This window comes from Girardinichthys multiradiatus, chromosome 5 (genome assembly GCF_021462225.1).
Source record: "Girardinichthys multiradiatus isolate DD_20200921_A chromosome 5, DD_fGirMul_XY1, whole genome shotgun sequence".
NCBI lineage: Eukaryota > Metazoa > Chordata > Actinopteri > Cyprinodontiformes > Goodeidae > Girardinichthys > Girardinichthys multiradiatus.
The window spans coordinates 18,499,995-18,522,553 of record NC_061798.1 but is presented as its reverse complement, the minus strand read 5'-3'; the positions used below and the strand labels follow the sequence as shown (position 1 = coordinate 18,522,553).

The following is a 22,559-nucleotide window of genomic DNA, read 5'->3' as shown; positions in this document are numbered from 1 at the left end:
ATACGTTCAAGGTTTTGAGGGGTGGCTCAATCTATTTATGACCGGAAGCTCTCCAGGAAGAAATACATTTTTCTCTACTCTTTGATCATTTTTACACCTGTTGTGTTGGTCACTGAAGTGAGGAAAACTAGCGAAAATAAGTGCAAATTGCTCATGTCTGCTGGATTTAATAGGTTTATTTGCATTATGTACTTAATGCCACCTGTGTTGTGAATACACTGTATGTGATTAACTAGCAAAAAACGGAGAACCTATTACAGCTCCATGAAATCTACCATAGAGTGTGATTTTTCTCATGGAGCTGTTAGGATAGACAGTTTTAGAACTGGCAGGTTTTACTGTAGTTTGTCACTTTTCCTGAGCTCACATTGACTAGACACAGTACCTTTGTGGATTTTTCTATCTTTATATAGTTCATTACAAAAAGATTATGAATATGTTAATGCCCAAGATTTTGCTTAGAAAAAAATTATATTTAATGTTTTTTTCTAAATAATTTTAGGCTTTGATGTGTCACAGCATCTACACCTCTGCTTTTTAAAGACATTTTATTACATCAGAAAACCCTGGCTTGTGTAGTCACACTGAGGGGGACTTTCAGGTTAACAGCTGTCTTTGGGACATTCACACTTTGAGAGTTATCGAAGTCACATGTGTGTCACTGACCCACCTGGTCATCCTGTGGGTCATACAGGTAATTGACAGCCATGAATTGTTTGCCTAGTTGATCAACATGTAAAATATTTGTGTCACCTTTCAAGGTGTGAATACAACTGAAAAAGAGAGTGAAAGCAGAATAAGCAGCATGATTAATAATGGCTTCCTTGCCAGCTCACCCAATTCCTCAAATGAAATGTTCTCATCCTTAGGATGCAGAAGAACAGGTGATTATCTTGAGAAAATAATAATTCTGTTATTTTTTGTGCATGTGTATTGGTGGCTAAGTATCATCAATCTAAAGGTCAGGGCACTCCTTCCATACCTTTGATTTTACAGGGTTTCTTCTTTCTTCGTGTTTTAATATCAGACAATACACATTGTGTTCCTGGGGCTGGAGAACAATCAAGTAGATAAAGCCATTTCAGTTTAATTCAGTAATAAAATTTTTATTTAATTAATACATGCCATTGTTTTTTCTAAAACAAGAAAATTGTGGTTTTTCAGTCTCATATCAACCTAAAATGTGACTTGAGGGTGGCACTACACAACACTTGGTGTAGAGGTAGAGCCCATCATTTACAGAGCAATGACTCATTTACACAGCCATCTGGGGTGCGAATCCCGACCCAGGGACCTTTGCTGCATGACTTTCCCCTAAATAAATCTTTTCTCTCTGCCCATTTCCTCTTTGTGTACTGTGAAATAAAGGCCACTAGTGCCACAACATTTTAAAACGTGACTTGAGGCATTAGATAAAAATCTTATTTTATATCCTTTAAACTGTAATACAGTAATTCTAAGACCCAGCTCTGTACAGGAAATTAAACCGGCCAGAACAAGGCCTTGATCTTATTATAATCTCTGTACTTCCTTTTTAGCTGTACAAACACACAGAAGGAAAATGTTCAATGCTTTAGATAAACAATTCATGGCCACACCATAAAAACAGATATAAGAATTAAAAAGAGGTGAATCTCTGGTCTGATCAATTAGAAGCTGATCTGAAGAGCACAGTACAGTATCAGAGAAACCTCAGGTAAACAAGAATTGTGTAGTTTTAAGAATTTGGTATTTTAAAACAAGAATTTCTGTCAGTCTTACTATTTTTCAAAAAAGGAGAGCCCCGTAGAAGAGGTCTATACACTATCCATGTGCACTGTACAGAAGTTAAAACACGTTCAACTCGGCTGGTGAACAACACATCGGCCAGTCCAATCAGATGGTAAGAGAAAAATGCAAGAAATGTGTATGAGTGCCTTTACTTCTTAAGTGTAAATAGATTTAGCTCTTGATAAAGCCTGAACAAACCTAATCTCTCTCTTCTGCAGAGAGGGTTGAACCAACAACCTCTTAGCTGTTGCTCATCTTCTTTTTCCTGCCCTCTGAATAAAAAAGTTCAGGGTTCTCATTTTACAGTTCAACAGATATATTATTTTGGATATATTCTGACACCTTGAACCTTTTCCCATTTTGTCACATTTAAACCACAAACGTTGTGGTAGTGTATATTGTTTTGATTTATTGTGTTAGACCAACAGAAAAGTATTGCTAAATTGTCAAGTGTAAGAAAAATTATACACCCTTTTAAAAAGAAAGAAAAATTTGAACAACTATTATTTGTTTACACCCACTTTTACTCTATTACCCCTGAATAAAATTTTGTGAATCCAATTATCTTTGGAATTCCCCTGATTAGTAAAGAGGGTCCACCTGTGTTTTATTTAGGGTGTATTCACACTTGCCACTTTTGGTCCGCTTTAAATGGACCAGACCTTCGTTCAGACCTTTTGTGCAGGTGTGAATACACTCAAGCGAACCCTGGTCCAGACCAAACAACCAGACCGAGACCCACTTTTTGAGGTGGTCTCGGTCCGCTTCCAAACGGACTCTGGTGCGGTTCGCTTATGGTCTGAATACAAACCGGCCCCGATCCGAACCAACTACAAAAAGCGTACGTCTCTTTGGAAATAAAAAGCCACCGTAGCCGCTAGCAAAGGTGTGTGTTGTAAGGTAATCATACCTGATAAGCTGTGTGTTGCTTAGCAACGCTACTGGCTTGTTGTGGGACAAGGCACATAGAGAACGTCGGCGTTCAGCACGCATTCTCCGACGGGGTTCCAACATTATAAATGGAACATTTCAAAGTCTGTGTTGAATGAGCTGCTCTTCTCACAATAATATTGCAGCTTTAATAACGGCGCAAATATGCAGAACAGAGGTGCTGCAGGAAGCACGTCTACAGCTATTTTCTTCAATTTCCGGGTCTGTGCTCTGTCCCGCCCCCGTCATTTCTGTCCAATGGGAACAATGATCGTCATCCGCGTGGCTTTGTTTACAAGCAATAGTTCCCTTACAAAAAGTACAATGTCAAAACAAACCGCACCAAATGAAAAAAGTAAAGTTCGTTTTTGGTCCAGACCAAACAAGTGGACCAAATGACTTTCCTGGTGTGAATACACCCTTATCAGTATTTATCCAGCTGTTCTGTGAAAGCCTTGTTAGAGAACATTGTTTATCAATCATAAAGATCAAGGAACACAACAAAAGTTGTGGGGAAGCTTAAAGCAGGGTTAGGTTATGAAACAATATCACAAAGTCCAAACATTTCATAGAGTACTGTCCAATCCATTATTCAAAATAAAAATTGCGAACTTTAAACCTTTCAGGACATGGCTGTCCACCTTAGCTACAGCTGGGTAAGGAGAGCTTTATTAGATAAGAAGCCAAGAAACCAATATTACTTCTGGATGAGCTACAGAAATCCACAGTTCAAGTGGGAGAATCTGTTGGAAGGTCAACTATTAGTCGTGTACTCTATTAATCCGCCTTGCATGTGGCAAGAAAGAGCTATTGCTGAAAGAAAGCCCAAAAAAGTCATGTTTACAAGAAGTCACGTAGGGGACACAGCAAACATGTAGAAGAAGGAGCTCTGTTCAGATGAGACAAACAGAGAACATTCTGGCCTACAACCAAAACGCTGTGTGTGGCAGAAAATAAACACCTCATTCTGAACTAACTATTCCTACATTGAAACATGGTGGTGGAAGTGTTGTGATTATGAATCTGAGAATATTATTTAATATTAATATTTTAATATTTGGTGCAGTTGGTAGCACTGTTGCCTTGCAGCAAGGAGGTCCTGGGTTCGATTCCCGGCCGGGGGTCTTTCTGCATGGAGTTTGCATGTTCTCCCCGTGCATGCGTGGGTTCTCACCGGGTACTCCGGCTTCCTCCCACAGTCCAAAGACATGCCTGTTAGGTTAATTGGTCACTCTAAATTGCCCTTAGGTGTATGAATGAGTGTCTGCATGGTTGTTTGTGTGTTGCACTGGCGACCTGTCCAGGGTGTACCCCGCCTCTCGCCCATAGACTGCTGAAGATAGGCACCAGCTTCCCCGCGACCCACTATGGAATAAGCGGTAGAAAATGACTGCCTTTACTTATTGAAATAATATTTGAAGAAATATTTTTGAGTATTTTGGAAAAGAGCCCAATCTTTCTAGAGAAATGGGGCTTAATGGTGTTTACTTAGTTATCAAATCTAGTAAATGATGTTTAGGGACTATTATTCACTAACTTGAAAACTAACAACCTTTCTGTTAAATACTCTTTAGTAGCAAGCACGTGTTCTTACCGGTTAGCATTTGAGCTAACAAAAGAAGCTAATAGTTTAGCACCAGAATCAACACATACCTTTAAAATACCAGGGTTAATAAAAGGGTTAAAATGCATAAGGCAGACGGCGTGTTATGATCAATCTTCTGTGTTTAAAATCACCCTTTAAATAAAGTTTGTCTTAACTTTAAAAACACACAAAGAACACAACCTGAACACGTGTGTTTCAGATAGCCTGCTAGCACTAAAATAGCAGAGTTCAACACAAACAAATCTTCATAAAATTAAAAACGTTTAGATCATTTCATTCTAAATCTGTCTCGGCCCAAAACACTTAACCTCATGAACCGTGGTGAGGAAACGTTGTCCAAGGGCTAAGTTTGAAGAAGGTATCCACAGGGGATAAAGGGTTAGCTTCGCGCCTACCTCCTCAGCTTCTCACGATCAGAAAGTGCGTTCACTCTCTGAACAAAAGGGTTAGCTCTGGAGCTGTAGCTGGGCGGCCCGTCCTGTCCGCTGCGTTCTCTGCTGTCTTCCTTCCAGACTGGGAGACCGCGTCTTTGCAGGGGGTTTCTCTCGAACACCGTTTGCTCCTACAGGGCTCGGAGAGACAGTCAAGCAATGCTTGTACCTTAATTACCCCCGTTCATGAATGAAAATACCGGATACACAGACAGTATTTCATTCGTACTTAACTTTGCATATGATCGATGATCGTATGGCATCCTTGGATCCAGTTGAAGAGTTTATGTCTGTTTGCCAGCAAAGAGACATCAGCACGCTTTGTCTCCCCTATCTGGTCCCTCTGGAAGGCCGTGTGGAAGAGGGCAGATGTAGCAACAACTGTGCTTTTATTTGGATAGTAGCGTCACAGGAAGTCCGCAGTTATCCCGTTTCCTGGCTGTGCCGGAAGAAGGTTAATGCACTTTATTTTGAAAGTTCCAGAAAGGTCCGTACCGGAGTTTAATGTTGAAATCCATGGCTGTGGGTCCCAACAGAAGCATCATGCTGTAGGGATGTCCTTGCAGGCAAAAGAAAAAAAATGGTATGGTTAGGTAAGTTCGTCCTTCTAAATAATATTTAGCTAAAAAAAAATAAAAATATTTTCACTATGTATAACCAGATTATAGATAAAAATTCTGGTTTGCACTGACAACTTATCATTTATGTATTGAAACATGGAGACATATTTAGATATATTCTTTACATGCTCTGTGGTTTTTCTAGAGTGAAAAAAATGCTGTTATAAGCTCAAGATTAATTTTAATTGCCTAGGATAGACTGCAAAGATGAGCAGAGTCGTTTTTTTTAACAAGGAAACAATATATCCAAGACAGCCAAGTTTATGCTGAAGCATGTGAGGTATTTTATATTTTGCAGTGAAGGATGTAATAGAGCACATTTCATAGGTCCACTGGCAGGCAGTTCCAGCTCACAGAAAGCAAGGCAGCTTTGTATCTGACACTTGATATTTTTAAAAAGCCGGCGGCAGATGACCTGAGTGAGCTGGAAAGTCATGGATGACTGGTTCGGATAAACAGCATTTTGGGACAGAACATTCTCTGAAATGAGTTAGACCACTGTAGTTAGCCACATTTCACACTGATAAAGCTATGTTTAGCTGGTAAAACCTTTAAGCTATGTATCACTTGTATTGCCGCTGAAAGGATTATTCGCCACAATATTTTTTTTCACCACATAATGCTATAAAACCAAAGCTCTTTTCACATAATTAAATCTAATTGGTACAAAAAGTAAAATGTTTTTGTGATGCTGGTTTTCTTTGGTGTTTGCCACATACCAAATAGAGCAGGTCCAATACAGTGTTACACATAACAAGCTGCAATGATAGAATCAGCTGGATGCCAGCAGTGTTGTTCATTAGAGTGCAGTGCAGTGCAGCACATACCGGTTCCTTCTTTTTACATACACACCAGCTGTGAATGACCCCATTGTCAGCTCAGATGTATTTTTAGTGGGAGATCAACTTTGACCTCTCATTTCACCTCAACCTATCATTTCACTTGAGTACCTTCAAACAACACCTTAATGAAAGCATGTCAGCCCCGGCATTGGAGGTAATACTCTGTGGGATTGGTTGGAGGTAAAGCACCACAGGGGACCTCAACTCTAGAGAGAAAAAATATACATTAGTATATGTGGCACTTTGAGAAACTCTATGATAACCCTGGGTTGGTTTAATACCATGATCTATTTGTGTTGGGTGTTAAGAACTTCCTCCTTATCAGACATCTTAAAAAGAAATTGCCATACAATCAAATCTCAAAATTAGATATATAAATTTTAAGAAGAGGAATTTAAGAATTTAAATCCATTATGCAAACCTTCAGGTTGTCTATTGGAAGCCTATAGACTTACATTCATGCCAGTGGTGTCCAAACTGAAAGCTGCAGATCATAAAATATGAGGACAATGAACAATGGTGGCTTCCATTTTTTTTTGTTTCATGACTTTAACAGATGTTTCATTCAAATACATGTGTTTGCAGGAATTGCCAGCTTCCATCAATGTTTCAATGAGAACTTCCCAGATGTTTGTGTGAACCAAACCTTTTGGCACATTCAGTCATATATGTGAAGGCAGTGAACAGTAGTAGCTCTGTCACTGGCTGAGAGAATTTGACTGGCTGTTGTGTTTACAATTAAATTTGGTTTTCAGTTCACTCATACAGACATGTTTCAAGTAAATTACATAAATTCCAAATTGATCCTATGCAAAAATGCATTGAAGTTCAGTTTATTACTTATAATTAGTCAAACATTTTTGTGTCTAAGAGAACCGAGCATCGATTGCTTCGAGTCACTGCATCATTCTCTCCTCCTGGGTAAGTATGTACCGACAGTGGACTGTTGTTTGCATTGTGTCATTGACAGCAATCCCTCATTCGGAGCATGCATGTAGCGACAGTGGAAAGAAAAGCCCCCCAGAGCCAATTAGTTGTGCATTTCACATTTTACAAGTGGTAATTTTCTATTGTGTTTTGGGAATGTGCTCAGGGATGGAAAGACTGAAACAACATGCACTGATGAAGTATTACCGACCATAAAAGGATGTAACTAAGGTACTTGTTATTTTTAAAACCTAAAATCATACCTTATCTGCTCTCAGTTGCTCTCGCTGTTGATCCTTTTGATTCTTTTTTCTTCTTGTGTGGTTGGTAGTAGCCAAAGCACAAGTGTGGGTAAGGAACTTACTCCTCCATGGACGTTTGTTTACAAGGAAAACAAGCACACCTGTGGGGTTTTTGGTGGTCGCCTTAAATGTACAGTTTGTCTTGATTTTTTTCTGTTGTTAACCATTGGAAAATAATCTGCTTATAGCAGGAATAATCTATCTTTAGCATGCACCATCTGAAGTCACAGGTTAAGCTTTCCCTGGCTAAAGATGCAGCTGCAAACATTTTCAGATATATCAGAGCTTTAAAAATATTATCTTAACAAACAAAGGTTTTAAGCTAAACTTCAAACCAGTTACCTCAAAAATGAAGCTTACTACATACCAGAACTGATCACTTGGCTGCAGCTATCATACCTGAGGTTGCGAACATTTTCGGTGCTTCAACAGCACTGCCAGGAATATTGTAGATAGCACTGGTGAAATGTCTCATTTTATTGCCTTCTGATAATCACTGAGAGGGAAAATTGTTACTGAGAACTTGTGATTGTTTTGTGTTTGTCAACAGATAGTAAAAGGTATCTTTAGTCAGTCCTATGTGATCATGTAGATTACCCCGGTACACATTAACAGGTTTTTTAAGGTTTTGGCACACATACTGTTGATATTTTGTATCTCATGCAGTTGGGATATACATAGACAGGTATCTTGCATTATACCGCTTTAGAAAATCCCTTTAGATCATCCAGAGTCCTGGGTCCAGGACCCTCTTAAAAAGAGAGAGGACCCAGGACTCACCCTTTGGGGTGAGCTGAACAGAGGTTCGGCTTAAGATGTTCAGCGCAAGCCCAAGATACACTATAGGACTGTTGTGTGGGTATTGGGATGACCATGGAAGTTGATTTTGTTTCTTGTAAATTATTTGGGCTTATTGCCTCATAGAAAAACCAAATGCTGGCCCGATTTCAGTCCACCAGATGTTTATATAAAATGTCATGGTATTTCCTCCCAGACAACCAGTTGATGTCTCGAGTCATATTTACTGCCAACATAAACAGGACTCCATGCACTATGAATTAAAAGTTATTAAAATATATTCTGATCAATTTAAAAAAGTCAAGTGTAAATTAAAAAAATATTCAAATATGTAAAATGTTTTATCAAAAAAATTAGGTATAGGAATAATTGTGGCAGCGACACCACTGACATTTTGTTAAACAATTAAAAGGTTGAGTATTTTTAATTTTTTTTATTCAGTGTGAGATTATGCTGTCTCTCATAGAGATCCCAATAAGGACACTGAAAGGAACTGTATTTTGCCATACCTCATTGCTGGAAGGTCAAATGTGTATATATGCAAGATAAATTACTACCAAACTGTTAGTGTACTCTCCCCTAGAAAACAGAGATTCAATCCACAGATCTTTTATCACTAAATAAGCCTTTTGATTTTCTTTTGAGCAATTCTACATGTAGTTAGAGTTGACCTCCTACTGAGATCTCATATTTGCTGATTGTTGGAACTCAGTTTTTAAACCACCTGGTCACAAATTCAGATGATTCGTAGAAGACATAGAACAAGCTCATTAAGGCTTACACTTTTTTCTAAACGACTCAAATGCTTCAAAGGGTTAATACTTTTGTATTTTTTCACTATACAGTCAAAGAAAGCTAAATAACTCCTCTATTCTTCATTAAAATGTATCATGCATACTGTCTTTGGATTTGATCTTAACACACAACTTTTTCCAGTAACATAAACTGGTACTGAAAAAGAAAATGTTCTTTAAAATATACAGACTTATAAGCTTAACTGCAGGATTCTTTAACAGTTCACTGCTAACACTATAAAAAATGTAAACTGTCCACCTAGCATCTTTGATCCCTTTTCCCATAACCTTGGATTATATTGTCCTTCAGAACTTCTATTTCATGTCCCAACTCTCTTAAAAACAAAATAAAATACAATCTTATGACTGTCAAGGAGCCACAAAGTGCAGTTAACAGCAGACTTGTATTAAACTGTAAACCTTTTTGAAACATTCACTCAAAACAAAGACCACTGTTTAGATTCAGGGGAGACTCGCTTATGTCTGTTTTGTCTCTTGTAGTTCCTCTACAAGGAGTACTTCTAAGAACCAGCCTACATCATGAAGACTTCGTTGTCACACACTGCTTTGAGACAATAGACAACTGATCAATTCTGGTATAATTTACAATGCAGGCAGATTTTTCTGAACAAATGGTTGTAACCAAAAACGTTCATTCTAAAAATGGTTCTTACTATTGCCACAGAAAGGGGTTACAAATGCAGGCAAAAGGGAAGCAGAGGTGAAACAAAAAGTAAAGATGTTTGATAATACAAAAAGCAACTAACAACAACAAAGTCCAAGGTCTAAAAACATGAACTGAAGATTATTAAACCTTTTCAATCCAAAAACAGTTACTTGGTGAATACTGGTGCAGACTAGAACAGGATTGAGCAGATGAACAGCAAAGAACAATAAAAATCAATTAGTTTATTTACTGACAGAAAAGTGGAGACTGACACTGAATTCAGGTGAGTTAACCAGGGGATTAGAAACAGCTGTTGACGAGAGCATACATACAGACTGGGGGAAGGTAAATAATTAACACAAAGGAACCTGAACTAGACACAAAGAAAATACAAACCAAAGAGGAAAAGACTAACACTGATCTAAGAGTAATAAATCCAAATGCACAAAGAACAGAATATAAGAATAAACCATTAGTAGGTTTCTGCAGAATACTTTGCCATGCTGGGGAGCTAATTCAGCCATTTGAATCAGCTGTGTTGGAGAAGGGACACATCTAATACATCCAGGGCACTGGCCTTTGATGATTGGAATTGGACACTCCCTTTGGAGTTAAGTCTTGCTCAGATTTATTATCTTGTCCCTGACATTCTTTGACAGGCATGGTGTCTGTCCCTGACTATGAAGAGGTTGGAATTGAAGGAACTGATTCTGTGGATTGGTGTGCTTTATGGGTAATATTGCCCCCCCATCAGCCTCCACTGTAGTCGGCTGCAATGCTAACTCTGGTATCTAATTTACTCAGGTAAAGTAGATGTTGGAGTAACTCTCATAATTTGTTTCTTAAATTAGTCATTTTAAATGGTTGTAGCTGTGGGCAGGAAGGATCTCCTATTGCAGTCTGTGTTGCAGCAGTTCTAAAGAAACCTTTCTCATAAAGATCTATTTATTCTTTAATTATTATTATTATTATCTCCAGATTGAAATTATGTTTAAGCAGTTATAAAACATACTTTTCATTAAGCCTACATTTCTTTTAAAAACTGTTCTTTTATTGGTCGGATGTAATATTCTAATCTTAAACGTCATGTTTCCATTAGCTGTTTTACTTAGTGAATTGAGTTACTGTAATAAATAAACTTTTCAATAATATTCTAATTTATTGATTATAACTGTATATACTATAGAGATAAAAATATTAGAAATGTACTCCTAGGTGTATAGATAGACAGACAGATGCTTTACCAAAAAAAGATAACAGATAATAATAGATTAAAAAGTAATCTAAAACGAGGAAATCAGGAAAATCGAATAAAAATAAACACAACTCAGACTAAAAAGAAAAATAAAACAATTAAATGTGGCTTACTGAATATAAGATCTCTCTCTTCAAATATTTTGCTAGTTAGTGACCTGATTTGTGACAATCAGATTGATTTATTTTGCCTCACAGAAACCTGGCTGCAGCAAGAGGATTATGTTACTATAAATGAGTCAACTCCTACTAATTACTTAAATTCCTCGAAATACTGGGCGAGGAGGAGGAGTAGCAACCATCTTTCAGTCCAATTTATTGACTAGTCCTAGATCAATCAATAGCTACAACTCTTTTGAATATTTAATCCTTAGTTTTCCTCATCCAAATTGCAAAGCACTAAAACCACTTCTGTATGTTGTTTTGTACCGTCCACCAGGCCCTTGCTCTCAATTTTTAGATCAGTTTTCAGACCTTTTATCTGTTTTAGTGTTAAATACAGATAAGGTTATTATAGTGGGGGATTTTGACATTCATGTTGAGACTGAAAGTGATAGCCTAAATATAGCCTTTAATGCTGTCTTAGACTCAATTGGCTTTGCTCAAAACATTAACAAACCTACCCACCTTTGTCTTCATTCTCTGGACCTTGTGCTGACATATGGCATTGAGTGTAAAGAAATAATATTTTCTCATAACTCTGTCCTGTCTGACCATTTTTTTTAATAACATTTGAGTTTAATTTAACCGAGTACTCCACACCTGAAAGAAAATTTCATTATAGTAGATCATTATCAGACAATGCTGTAACAACCTTTAAAAATCTGTTCCACTTTTGATTTCCTCATTGCTATATGTAGCTGTAATTAAACCTTTGCTTAAGAAACCTTCGCTTGGTCGAGATGACTTAATAAATTACAGACCTGTATCCAATCTTCCATTCTTATTTAAAATTCTTGAGAAAATAGTTGTTAATCAAATGTGTGAGCATTTACACAGTAATGACCTGTTTGAAGAGTTTCAGTCAGGCTTCCGAGCTCATCATAGCACTGAAACAGCTCTGCCAAAAGTCACTAATGATATTCTCCGAGCCTCAGATAATAGGCTTGTTTCTGTACTTGTCCTGTTAGATCTCAGTGCTGCATTTGATACAGTCGATCACAATATTCTCTTAGAAAGGCTGGAATATGCTGTACAGATCAGGGGAACACCGCTAGGCTGGTTTAAATCTTATTTGTCTGACAGATTCCAGTTTGTTCATGTAAATGATAAATCATCTTTAAACTTGGGGGTAATTGTGGAGTACCACAGGGCTCAGTACTTGGGCCAATTCTCTTTACTATATATATATGCTTCCAATAGGTAAAATTATCAGGCAGCATAGAATACATTTTCACTGTTACGCTGATGATACTCAGCTTTACTTATCCATGAATCCTGATGAGCCCAACCAGTGAAATAGACTACAAGCATGTCTTGAAGACATAAAAACTTGAATGACTTTAAATTTTCTGCTTCTAAATTCAGACAAGACAGAAGTTGTCGTCTTTGGACCGGAGTCTTTAAAAAAGAAACTGCTTAGTCAATCACTTAACCTGGATGGCATTAAATTGACCTCCGATAATAAAGTAAAAAACCTTGGTGTTATTTTTGACCAGGACATGTCATTTAAATCCCATATTAAACAGGTTTCTTGGATTTCCTTCTTTCATCTCCGGAACATTGCCAAAATTAGAAATATCCTGTCAAGGAGTGACGCTGAAAAACTAGTCCATGCATTTGTTACTTCAAGGCTGGACTATTGTAATTTGTTACTATCATGATGTCCACAAAATGCAGTTAAAAGCCTTCAGCTGATTCAAAATGCTGCAGCAAGAGTTCTGATGAAAATTAAAAAGAGGGATCATATTTCCCCTTCTTTAGCTTCCCTTCATTGGCTTCCTGTTAAATCCAGAATAGAATTTAAAATTCTCCTCCTCACATATAAAGCCCTTAATTATTTAGCTCCATCATACATAAGAGATCTGATTGTTCCATATGTTCCTAACAGAGCTCTTCGTTCTCAGACTGCAGGTTTACTGGTGGTTCCTAGAGTCTCTAGAAGTAGAATGGGAGGCAGATCCTTTAGTTATTAGGCTCCTCTCCTGTGGAACCAGCTCCCAGTTTTAGTCCGTGAGGCAGACACCCTGTCTACTTTTAAGGCTAGGCTTAAAACTTTCCATTTTGATAAGGCTTATAGTTAGAGTGGCTTAGGTTATCCTGAGCTATATCTGTAGTTATGCTGCTATAGGCTTAGGCTGCTGGAGGACATAATGACCACTTTCCCCCTCTTCGCTACATTCTCACACTACTCTCCAATTTTGCATTATTTGCTGTTATTTCAGCTTTTAACTTTGTTCTCTCTCTTTTCTCTTCCTAGAAGCTACACCTGGCTTGACTCTGTGTCTACCTGTGACACCTTTCTGGAGAGGGGCATCGTCCAAGCTTCTGCTGGCAACAACTTATTGCTCACCCTCTACCAATGATCCACTTGGCACTGTCTTTCAGTGTTTAACCCTTTCTCTCTCCTAGACATGGCAATTGACTGAGCTTTTACTGTGACTAACTCTATGTGCTCTCTTTCAGACTCTAACCTTGAAAACTGGCTGAGAGTAGATCTGTTTATTCTTTCTAGGTGAAACGACTAAAGGAGCTACATCCATTAACATTTACTTTTCCTTCCCATAGAAAGGACTCCTGGATCAGTGCTTCTTTGTTCTTTCTGTGTCTCTGCTCTGTTCTCTCAAACCCCCAGTCGGTCGTGGCAGATGGCCGCTCACACTGAGCCTGGTTCTGCTGGAGGTTTCTTCCTGTTAAAAGGGAGTTTTTTCTCTCCACTGTCGCTACATGCATGCTCCGTATGAGGGATTGCTGCAAAGTCAATGCCAGTGACTGTCCACTGTCTCTACATGCTCATCTGAGAGGAGGGAATGCTGCAAGTCACTGACTGGGTGCAATCTGCTGGGTTTCCTTAGACAGAAAAACTTTTTATCTAATTTGAATAAATAACTGAATCTGACTGCTCTGTTCAATGATTAGGATTAATTGGAATGTATGTACCTGACTTTTGTGAAGTGCCTTGAGATGACGTGTTGTGAATTGGCGCTATATAAATAAACTGAATTGAATTGAATCTGAATCTGAATCTGCCAGCACAGAGGTTACTATTTAATACTAGGTCCACTGGGGCCACTGATGCTCTCGTGTTAACACACAAGCAACAATGCAGGAGTGGGTCTGTTTTGCATCAAATCAGCTGTATGGAGGAATCTGACGCATTGTGTTCTTAAATAAATAATTAACTGTACTGTCCAAACATTTTCTGTGTTATATTTCACTGCAGTATACAAAACTAATTATAATAACATCTTATGTAAATTAAAAAGAAAGACCTTAAAAGCTGGGTTTAGCATTGTTGAGCAGAGAAACCTTCTCCGTTCTTTAAGTATTTGCAACTGTTGCCGTTAAATGTAGTTTCATTCAACACAATGTGGACTGCATTACTGAGGTAAAATTGCGTGTCTGTACAAAATGTGTCTAATGAGAATTCTTACTCTAGAAAGAGTTTGGTGTCATTTAGGTTCTCATCTGATAGACAGGAATGAGGTTCTGATATTTACAGCCTGTGAAAAGCTACCCTGTTATGGGAGGACAAATTAATTAAACAAAGATTAAATAAACCCAGTTAAACAAACATAATTAACAAAAGTGAATTTTTGAGCTGCTTTGGGCTACCACTGGTTTGTTTCAGACGTCAAAGTGATCGACTATATGGTAAACTAGTGAACTTTGCTTCTGATACTTGTGCATGCACCATGCTTCATTTGTCACTTCCAGGCATGCAGAAAAGACTTCTTAGCGGCATTAATGCCTAACACACTGACAAAGTCTGCAGGCTCCTCACCATTGCCCTCTGTCTGTTACAGGTTGTAAAAATGATGATCATTGTGGTGGTGACGTTTGCCCTCTGCTGGTTGCCGTATCATGTCTACTTCATTGTGACTGGTCTTAATCAGCGCCTGAAAAAGAAGAAGTACATGCAACAGGTTTACCTGTCTGTGCTGTGGCTGGCCATGAGCTCCACAATGTATAATCCTATTATCTACTGCTGCCTCAACAGCAGGTGGGTTCCCTCGAGGTCTGTCGACGCTTACAATTCAAGCTTTAACTCAGCATCAACTTTTAATGCTTTATTTTGTAACTACACTTACCTAAGGTAACATTAGGATCATCTGCTTTATAAACTACAGTGCCTTCTATTTTTTTTTTTTTTATTTGTCCCTTTGTCAACCTCAAAAATGTTTTGTAAGTATTTTTGTGGGCAGACCAGCGCAGAGTAATGCATAATTGTCGTGTGTAAGGACAATCTAGAATGTAAGATAAGCATATGTGCGCAGCCCTTCCACAGTCAATAGATTGTTAAACCACTTTTCACTGCAATTACAGCTGCAAGTCTTTTGAGGGATTTTTCCCCTGTCTTTGCCCAACCAGAGGCTGAGATTTTTGACAATACCTTTTTTTCAAAATAATGTCAAGGCTGAATGAAGAACATAAATTTTCAAGTCTTGCCAATATTCTAACTTGGATATAGGTCTGGACTTTGACTCGTTGCACATGAATATGCTTTGATCTAAACCTTTCCATTATAGCTATGTTTATGGAAAATGCCCTGCTAGAAGGTGAATCTCCTTCCTAAGTCTTTTGTAGCCTCTAACAGTTATTTATTTTTTTTCCTATGAATGCCCTTCTTTTAGTTATATACATTTTCCATTCAACTCTGACTAGCTACCCTTTTTCCTGTTAAATAATGCTTGATGCTGCCACCAACAAAGGGTAGAGTGTTAAGGGTAACAGACTATTTTTGGAGTTTGACCAGACCATCTTCTTTTACATGTTTATCCTGTCATCTACATGATTTGTGGGAAACTTTAGACTTCTTTTTGCCACTCTTCCATAAATGTCAGAATTGTGAAGTACATGACTAGTAATTGCTTGGCAATATTTATTTTCAATTTTTAGATTATGGACTGAACAGTTTTGTTGTTTGTCCTAATATTACTTTAGGTGTATCTACAACAGTAACCCTGATCCATCTGCTGTGTTACCAGGTCTTCATGATGCATTTTTTTCATTAATTTTCTCTATAAAAACCTCTGAGAACTTCACAAAACAGATGTACAGATTAAATTTCATAATACGACGTTCTATTTAGCAATAAGGTGACGTCTAAAGACAACTGGTGGCATTTGAGTTTGTTTGGACAATCAAAATAAAGGAGGATGCTTTTATTTTTTAGTTTTTTTTCTTAACAGTTTTAAGAACCATGTATAGCTTTCATTCAATTTTACATTTGTGTGCTACTTTGTGTTAGCCTGTCAGATAAAATAAAAATAAAAATAGACTGCATTGTCACAAAATATGAAAGGTTAAAGAAGTATAATTACATTTGCAAGGCATTCTAAATGTCTTCTTCCCAAAAGATCTACCTGTCTCTTTTACTAGTTAACAAGCTACTTAAAATTTTTAATACTATCAAAGAAATGCTTCAAACATACGCAACATAATTTTTTTTTAGATTTCTTGTCTTTGTGCAGCTATCTCAGTTTTCCAAACAGGTTCAACCATTCTTTCCTTCTCCTGATCTGGCCCCAGGTTTCGAGCTGGCTTTAAGAGGGCATTTCGCTGGTGCCCCTTCATCAAGGTGTCCAGCTACGATGAGCTGGAATTACGCTCAATACGTCTGCAACAAACACGCCAGAGTAGCATGTACACGCTGACACGGATGGATACCACCATGGTTGTGGTCTATGATCCTGCTGAGGGCAACGGCGGAGGAGGAAGAACGCACTCCCTGTCCACCAGGAAGAGAAGCTATGTCACCTCACGCCAGGCGGAGATCACTGCCTCCAATGACACCAGAGCAAGGACACAGAATGGGGTTGCACCGAAAGCTGAAATTGAAGAATTCTCTTGAAGAGCACATTTGCTTAAATCCATGTAAAAACCTAAATATATACACACACACACATGCACACACACATATATATGTGTATATATATATATATATATATATATATATATATATTGTTGGGTTATTTTGGTTAAAGAACGTCATGCAGTCCAGCTATTTAAACACAAAGCACATGCTGTGGTTGCTTGGCTCAGACAGAAGTATGTATATACTTAAAAGTAGACTCTTCTGCATGCAGAGAAGCTATACAAACCATAATGATTTGCCTACTTTCTCAGCGCAACATCCAGTTCTGAATGAGAGCAGTGTACATAGCTCATTTGTTGAAATGTTAATTAAAAAAATTCACAGTTCATATAAAATATCAATTACAACTTCCTTAATCATCATTAAATATTTTTTTAAAGTAATCTGAAGTTACATAATAGTAATTATATACAGATGAAAGACTTTACACATCCAGCTGTAAAACTGTGAGATAATGTGATTCAGAGCACTGGCTCGTCATCTATTCACTCGGAGGCGAAGGACAAGCTTCTGCATAGTTATCAGTTGAAAAGCTGCTGACTGAACTCTGCTTAACTCCATATGTGGCTCTGAGTTTAACTTTCAGCTATATAACAATTGAACGGGAGGTGTCCCACTAACTGGCAATAAGCCAAAGGTGAAATGTAGTATGTATTTACAGCATGTCAATAAACAGGCTGAGGGATGGTCTTACTGAGGGAAACCTGACAGACCAGATTGGACCTGGACATTCCAAGTGAGTGTCCGCATTAAACTGCACTCAGTTTCTTGCCCTTGTAAAGTGAATATTCATAAATCCTATTGGTTTTGGCTAGTTGTTGCAAATGCAGTATTACTAGAATGTTTCATACTGGGTTTCTAGTTTAGTAGGTAGAACTTATAAAACCTAAATATACAAAATATTTATCCCAAAAAAATGGTTAATGTTTTTTCACTTTTCACAGGATTCAATATATTATTTTTTGTACAACAAAAAAGTCTTAAGGGGCAGTTTTGATATTTTCTTCTTGTTTGTACCCAGTAAAACATGTGGGCCATATGGATATTCCTTACCTTTTCTTGGCTAGTAATTACACATTTACCTCTTTAATTTTTCTAAAGATTTCTATCAATATTGGCAGTTAATGGTCAGGCCAGGCTTCACAAAACTTTTGATTTGTATTTCTAATTGCTATATTTTTCCATCACTGCCAATTAGAATCAAAGCAAAAACTTGATTCATTGAGCTCACACACCACTGCAGTTTTTTACCACTATGGGATGCAAATCAATTTAAAGTGTATTATATCTCTTGAAAGTGGGAAGAAAAGTTAACATATAGTTTTAAAGTTCAGGTTCATCAGGCTCAATTGATTATCAAACTACTATTAAACTACTGAGTATCAAATGAAATTTGTTTTATATGTTTAAACTTATTTTCACAATGTACATTTTTACATGTTCAATGAACACCAAGACTAATAATCTGGAGCAAGGGAATCAATGCTTTGTTTGCATAACCATTACCTATACTGTAATAAATTCTGCCTTAGAAACTACTACTAAACAGCTGCCTCAGCAACACGAATATTGACAATAACAACACGTAGTTAACTGTCAAAATCTATGTTATGCTGAAGAAATCAATAAACAATCTGAGGCAAAAGGCTGAAGGTAGTCTGAAATTGCCACTTTTCTACCTTTCGGTAGGAGCTAGCTGCGCCACATTGTAAAACCTAGCTTGTATTCGGTGTTATTATTTTTTATTGTTCTACTTCGTAGCAACACTTCAACTAACAGTAATTTCAGTTAAAATGCCATCTCATGAAAAATATTTATCTAATCCAACATTTAAGCTCAATTTCAATTAGGGTGAAATTTTCCAAAATTGCTACATTGAATATGCTTATTGGCAGCCATTTTTCATTGGTGATAGTTCAAAAATGTCAGTAATGACATAAATACTTTATATTTTTTAAAAACCAAGGTTTTTCTACTTCCTAAATTTCGTCCTCACTTCAACCATCAAATAAAAACAGAAACTAAAACCACATTTCCTGTTCTACTACTGAGGATGGCACCACGAAATAACACAAGCTCTACTTATTTTGTGTTAAAGTAAGCAGTCAGTTTAAATATTTAAGTGCAGCTCCTAATTGATACTCAGCTCAGAGAACAAGGGCACAGCACTAAGTTGTTAATTTTTAAGTATAAAATATAGATCATGTTAATTTAGTGGGGTTTTTTTATTATTATTTTACTATTAGAGCATTATGGTAAGTGAATTCTAAAATTTAATTGGAGAATATTTGTTTTATTAAACTTGTATGAACTATAAATGTTGAAATGTGCTCAAGCACGCACGCACACACCGACACACACACACACACACACACACACACATTATGTAAAGAATGAAACATGAAAGAACCCAAAACAGCATTCTTTTGTTGTTCAAATATATTAAACTATTTGACCGAAGGTTGAGATTATTTTTTATTATTTATTTAATTTTATTGATCTTAATGCTGTTAGAGTTCTACTTTCATACATCATGGTCATGGGAAGAAATTAAACTAAAGTTGAATGTTTGGAGACTTCATGAAAGTATAACCGTAAGAATGTGAAGAAATATGCTCTGTGCATTTTTGTGATGTGCATTTCTAAGCTATTGCCCGATCATTGTTATGGAAGGTGTTCACCTTTAGGCATATACAATCATTATTACAAACGTCTCATTTTAAATGTGTAAAATTATATTCATTTACATAAACAAAATCAACAGCAAAGATAAAAAAAATTAGCACAAGGCACTTAGGAAAGCAGTCAAAGGTTGCAGAGGAGCGATGACATTTTTTTTTTGTAGAATGCTGACATTAATGCATAACACAATTGTCATGCAACACCAATGTAGTGATTGCAAATCTGCAGCTCATATTTGAGTTTACAAAGTTAAGATTTTATTGGATGAGGAGGAGGATGGATGGCTGTCTTACGAAAATACTTTATACTTAGCAGTGGAGTGATTGCGCCAGTCTCACCTTTCTTTATTAAATCATTCAATGTTTAACTCACGAGTGTTTAACTGTTAAACTTGTTAAAAAATTTATTTTAAAAATTTTTATTTTTAAAAATAAACATTTTTAAAATGCCATTTCTTAATCCACTCGAAGAATTTAAGTTCATTAATATGTAGTTTTTTGGTTTTTTTTTCCCCAACAACATGTTATTTGGCCCAAATAAATTCACTTCAAACTAGTGTTTGGGAAGGAGGCTAAAAGATACAGGATCTGCAGTGCAACATTCTCTCCTTCATTTGGCTCAGACACAGAGAAAAAAAAATGTTGGACAATATTCTTTATTTTACCTTATTTAATAAACATTTTTGTTTCTGATAAACTTAGTGCCTGTTTGAGCTATCTGGCGTGTGTCCTTTAACCTCAGCTTTGCTCTATAACTTGAATTGCTCCTAGAAGTCTTTCCAGCCGACGGGCTGTTTTTGGTGGGTGAAGAGAAATCCGTCTTTTTTACTCATGTTTAGTTCCACAAACCTCACCCATGCTTCCTGCACAGATTACCAATTAGCATAAGTGCTCGCTCTATGCATTTTCTGTCACAAATACGCATCCCCACATCAATTTGGCATAGTACCTTTAAAAAATATCTTTTGGTTTCTGCCAAGAATAAAATCCATTATCTGACCACAGCAATAGAAAGTGTCAGGCTTCAAGATGGTGCCATTAGAGATCCACCACCATCATCCTTATATGATGGTGCCTTCCTGATTTAGTTGTCTCAAAAAGCTGTTTTTATTTAAGGAGAAAAGTGTTTTAAAATAAAAGGCAGTGGAACGGCTAGTGGTGATTTATTCACGTTTCATATGTTAAAGATTTTAGTTTACCTGGCTCTAAAATATGATGATACATGCCCTTTCAGTCATTTTAAAATCCCTCTGTTTAAATGTGTTTGAATGTACTGTACAATTTGTGCCTCTATCTGTCAAATGGTAATTATATTATTTTTTGTGCTTTTAAAGGACAATCTGTTGATTTTAGCCTGAGTCTCATTTGGTTCTTTTTTGCTTTATCCCAATGCAATAAATCTTGAGTGCGCATGTGAGTTACATTTCTGTTGCTTTTACAAAAAGGAAGCTCAAGTTGAAACTAACTGTATTATCCTTTAAACAAATGCTAATAAATGCTAATAAAGAGTATATATATTTATTGTAGAGTGAAGTTTTACATTAGAATAGTATTAGTATTATGATCAAGTGTAATGGTAAACTCATGATATTACATCATTTCACCATTCGATATCATATTACTTGTACTAAGTCTGAAATGTTTCGTATTGCTTTGCATCAGTTTGTATTAATCTAATCTGCTTTATGTAGGTTTATTGCAATGGTCTTCTGCAGTGTCATGTTTGCATGTGTCTTGACATGTGTATGATGCAATATAGCTGTGATTTAATATCAGTATCAGTCAAACTTATAAAAAAGAAATGTAAAGTAATATTTTTGTTTGTTGTTGATTGTCAAAAACAATTGGAGTTTTTGTAATAATTCACAACATTTCTATATCTCAGTATAAAATTTTGAGAAGTTGGCCCTAATAAAGGAGCATCTTTATCTTGTTTTGTAAAATGCTTCCAACTTCTGCTGCCTTTAAGAAAATAAAAACAAACAAAAAAATAGAAACAACATTAAATTTTCTTGTCATGGATTAATTTGCACTTCCTTCTACTAGTGAACTCCCATGACTGTTTTATAATAATGATTGTTGTATAATGAATTCTGTAAACACATGCATGTCATTGATTCCTTCTGAACAATTAAGTACTCATAACTGAGATAAAACAAATGTTGTGCATTATACTATTAATTTGACCGTGCATAAAGTTCCAGTATTTCTTGTTTTCTCTGTATTGATGTATAGGATTGCCTAATAAATTCAAAGTGTAAGTGTGTCAGTTTTGGTGACCACGGTTGTAACATGTCCTAGGAAAACCATCTGAATTTGCTGTGTTGCAAATAGACACACATGGAAATGGACGAACAGGACATTCAGTCTTCTCAGCAATGTGACCCAACTGAAGAAAATAATAATGTTTAAGGGCATATGCCATCAGCTGTAAAGTTTTTCCTTTTCAATTGTGTTTGCAAGCAAGCAGCTTAGGTTATTCTGATTCCTATATTCAATTCAGTTCAGTTAGTTATATTGCGGCAATTCACAACACATGTCGTCTCAAGGCACTTTACAAAGTCAATTTAATTAAATCATACAGATATCCCATCAAGTACATACATTCCAATTGATCCTAATTATCAAACAATGCAGTGAAATTTGCCCTTTAAACAAGAGAAAATTTGAGTTTTGATATAAGTTATTAAGAAGGATAAAAATTATTAAGTTTGTTATGAGATTTTCTTTGGTCTGTTTTGAAACTGACTAAATGCAATGTTGCGTTTACAGTGCTAAACTGCAGCTAACTTAATTGCCTATGTTTTGTTTTTTTTCGACTGTATGCTTCACTGCTTAAATGTAATATCAATTCATCAGCTTTCCCAGAACACTTTTATCCTTTTTTATACAGAGATTTA

General features: G+C 36.6%; 1 protein-coding gene across 1 annotated transcript in view; it reads left to right on the top strand.

The window, feature by feature from the left end:
• The window catches only part of tacr3a (tachykinin receptor 3a), a 48,220-nt gene extending 26,292 nt beyond the window's left edge, over positions 1-21,928 (top strand). Inside the window, exons 4-5 of the mRNA XM_047364399.1 lie at positions 14,907-15,103; positions 16,633-21,928. Of these exons, the coding sequence (XP_047220355.1) occupies positions 14,907-15,103; positions 16,633-16,954 (519 nt within the window). The 3' untranslated portion in view covers positions 16,955-21,928. The remainder of the gene's footprint in view (positions 1-14,906; positions 15,104-16,632) is intronic.
• Positions 21,929-22,559: the final 631 nt, after the last annotated feature.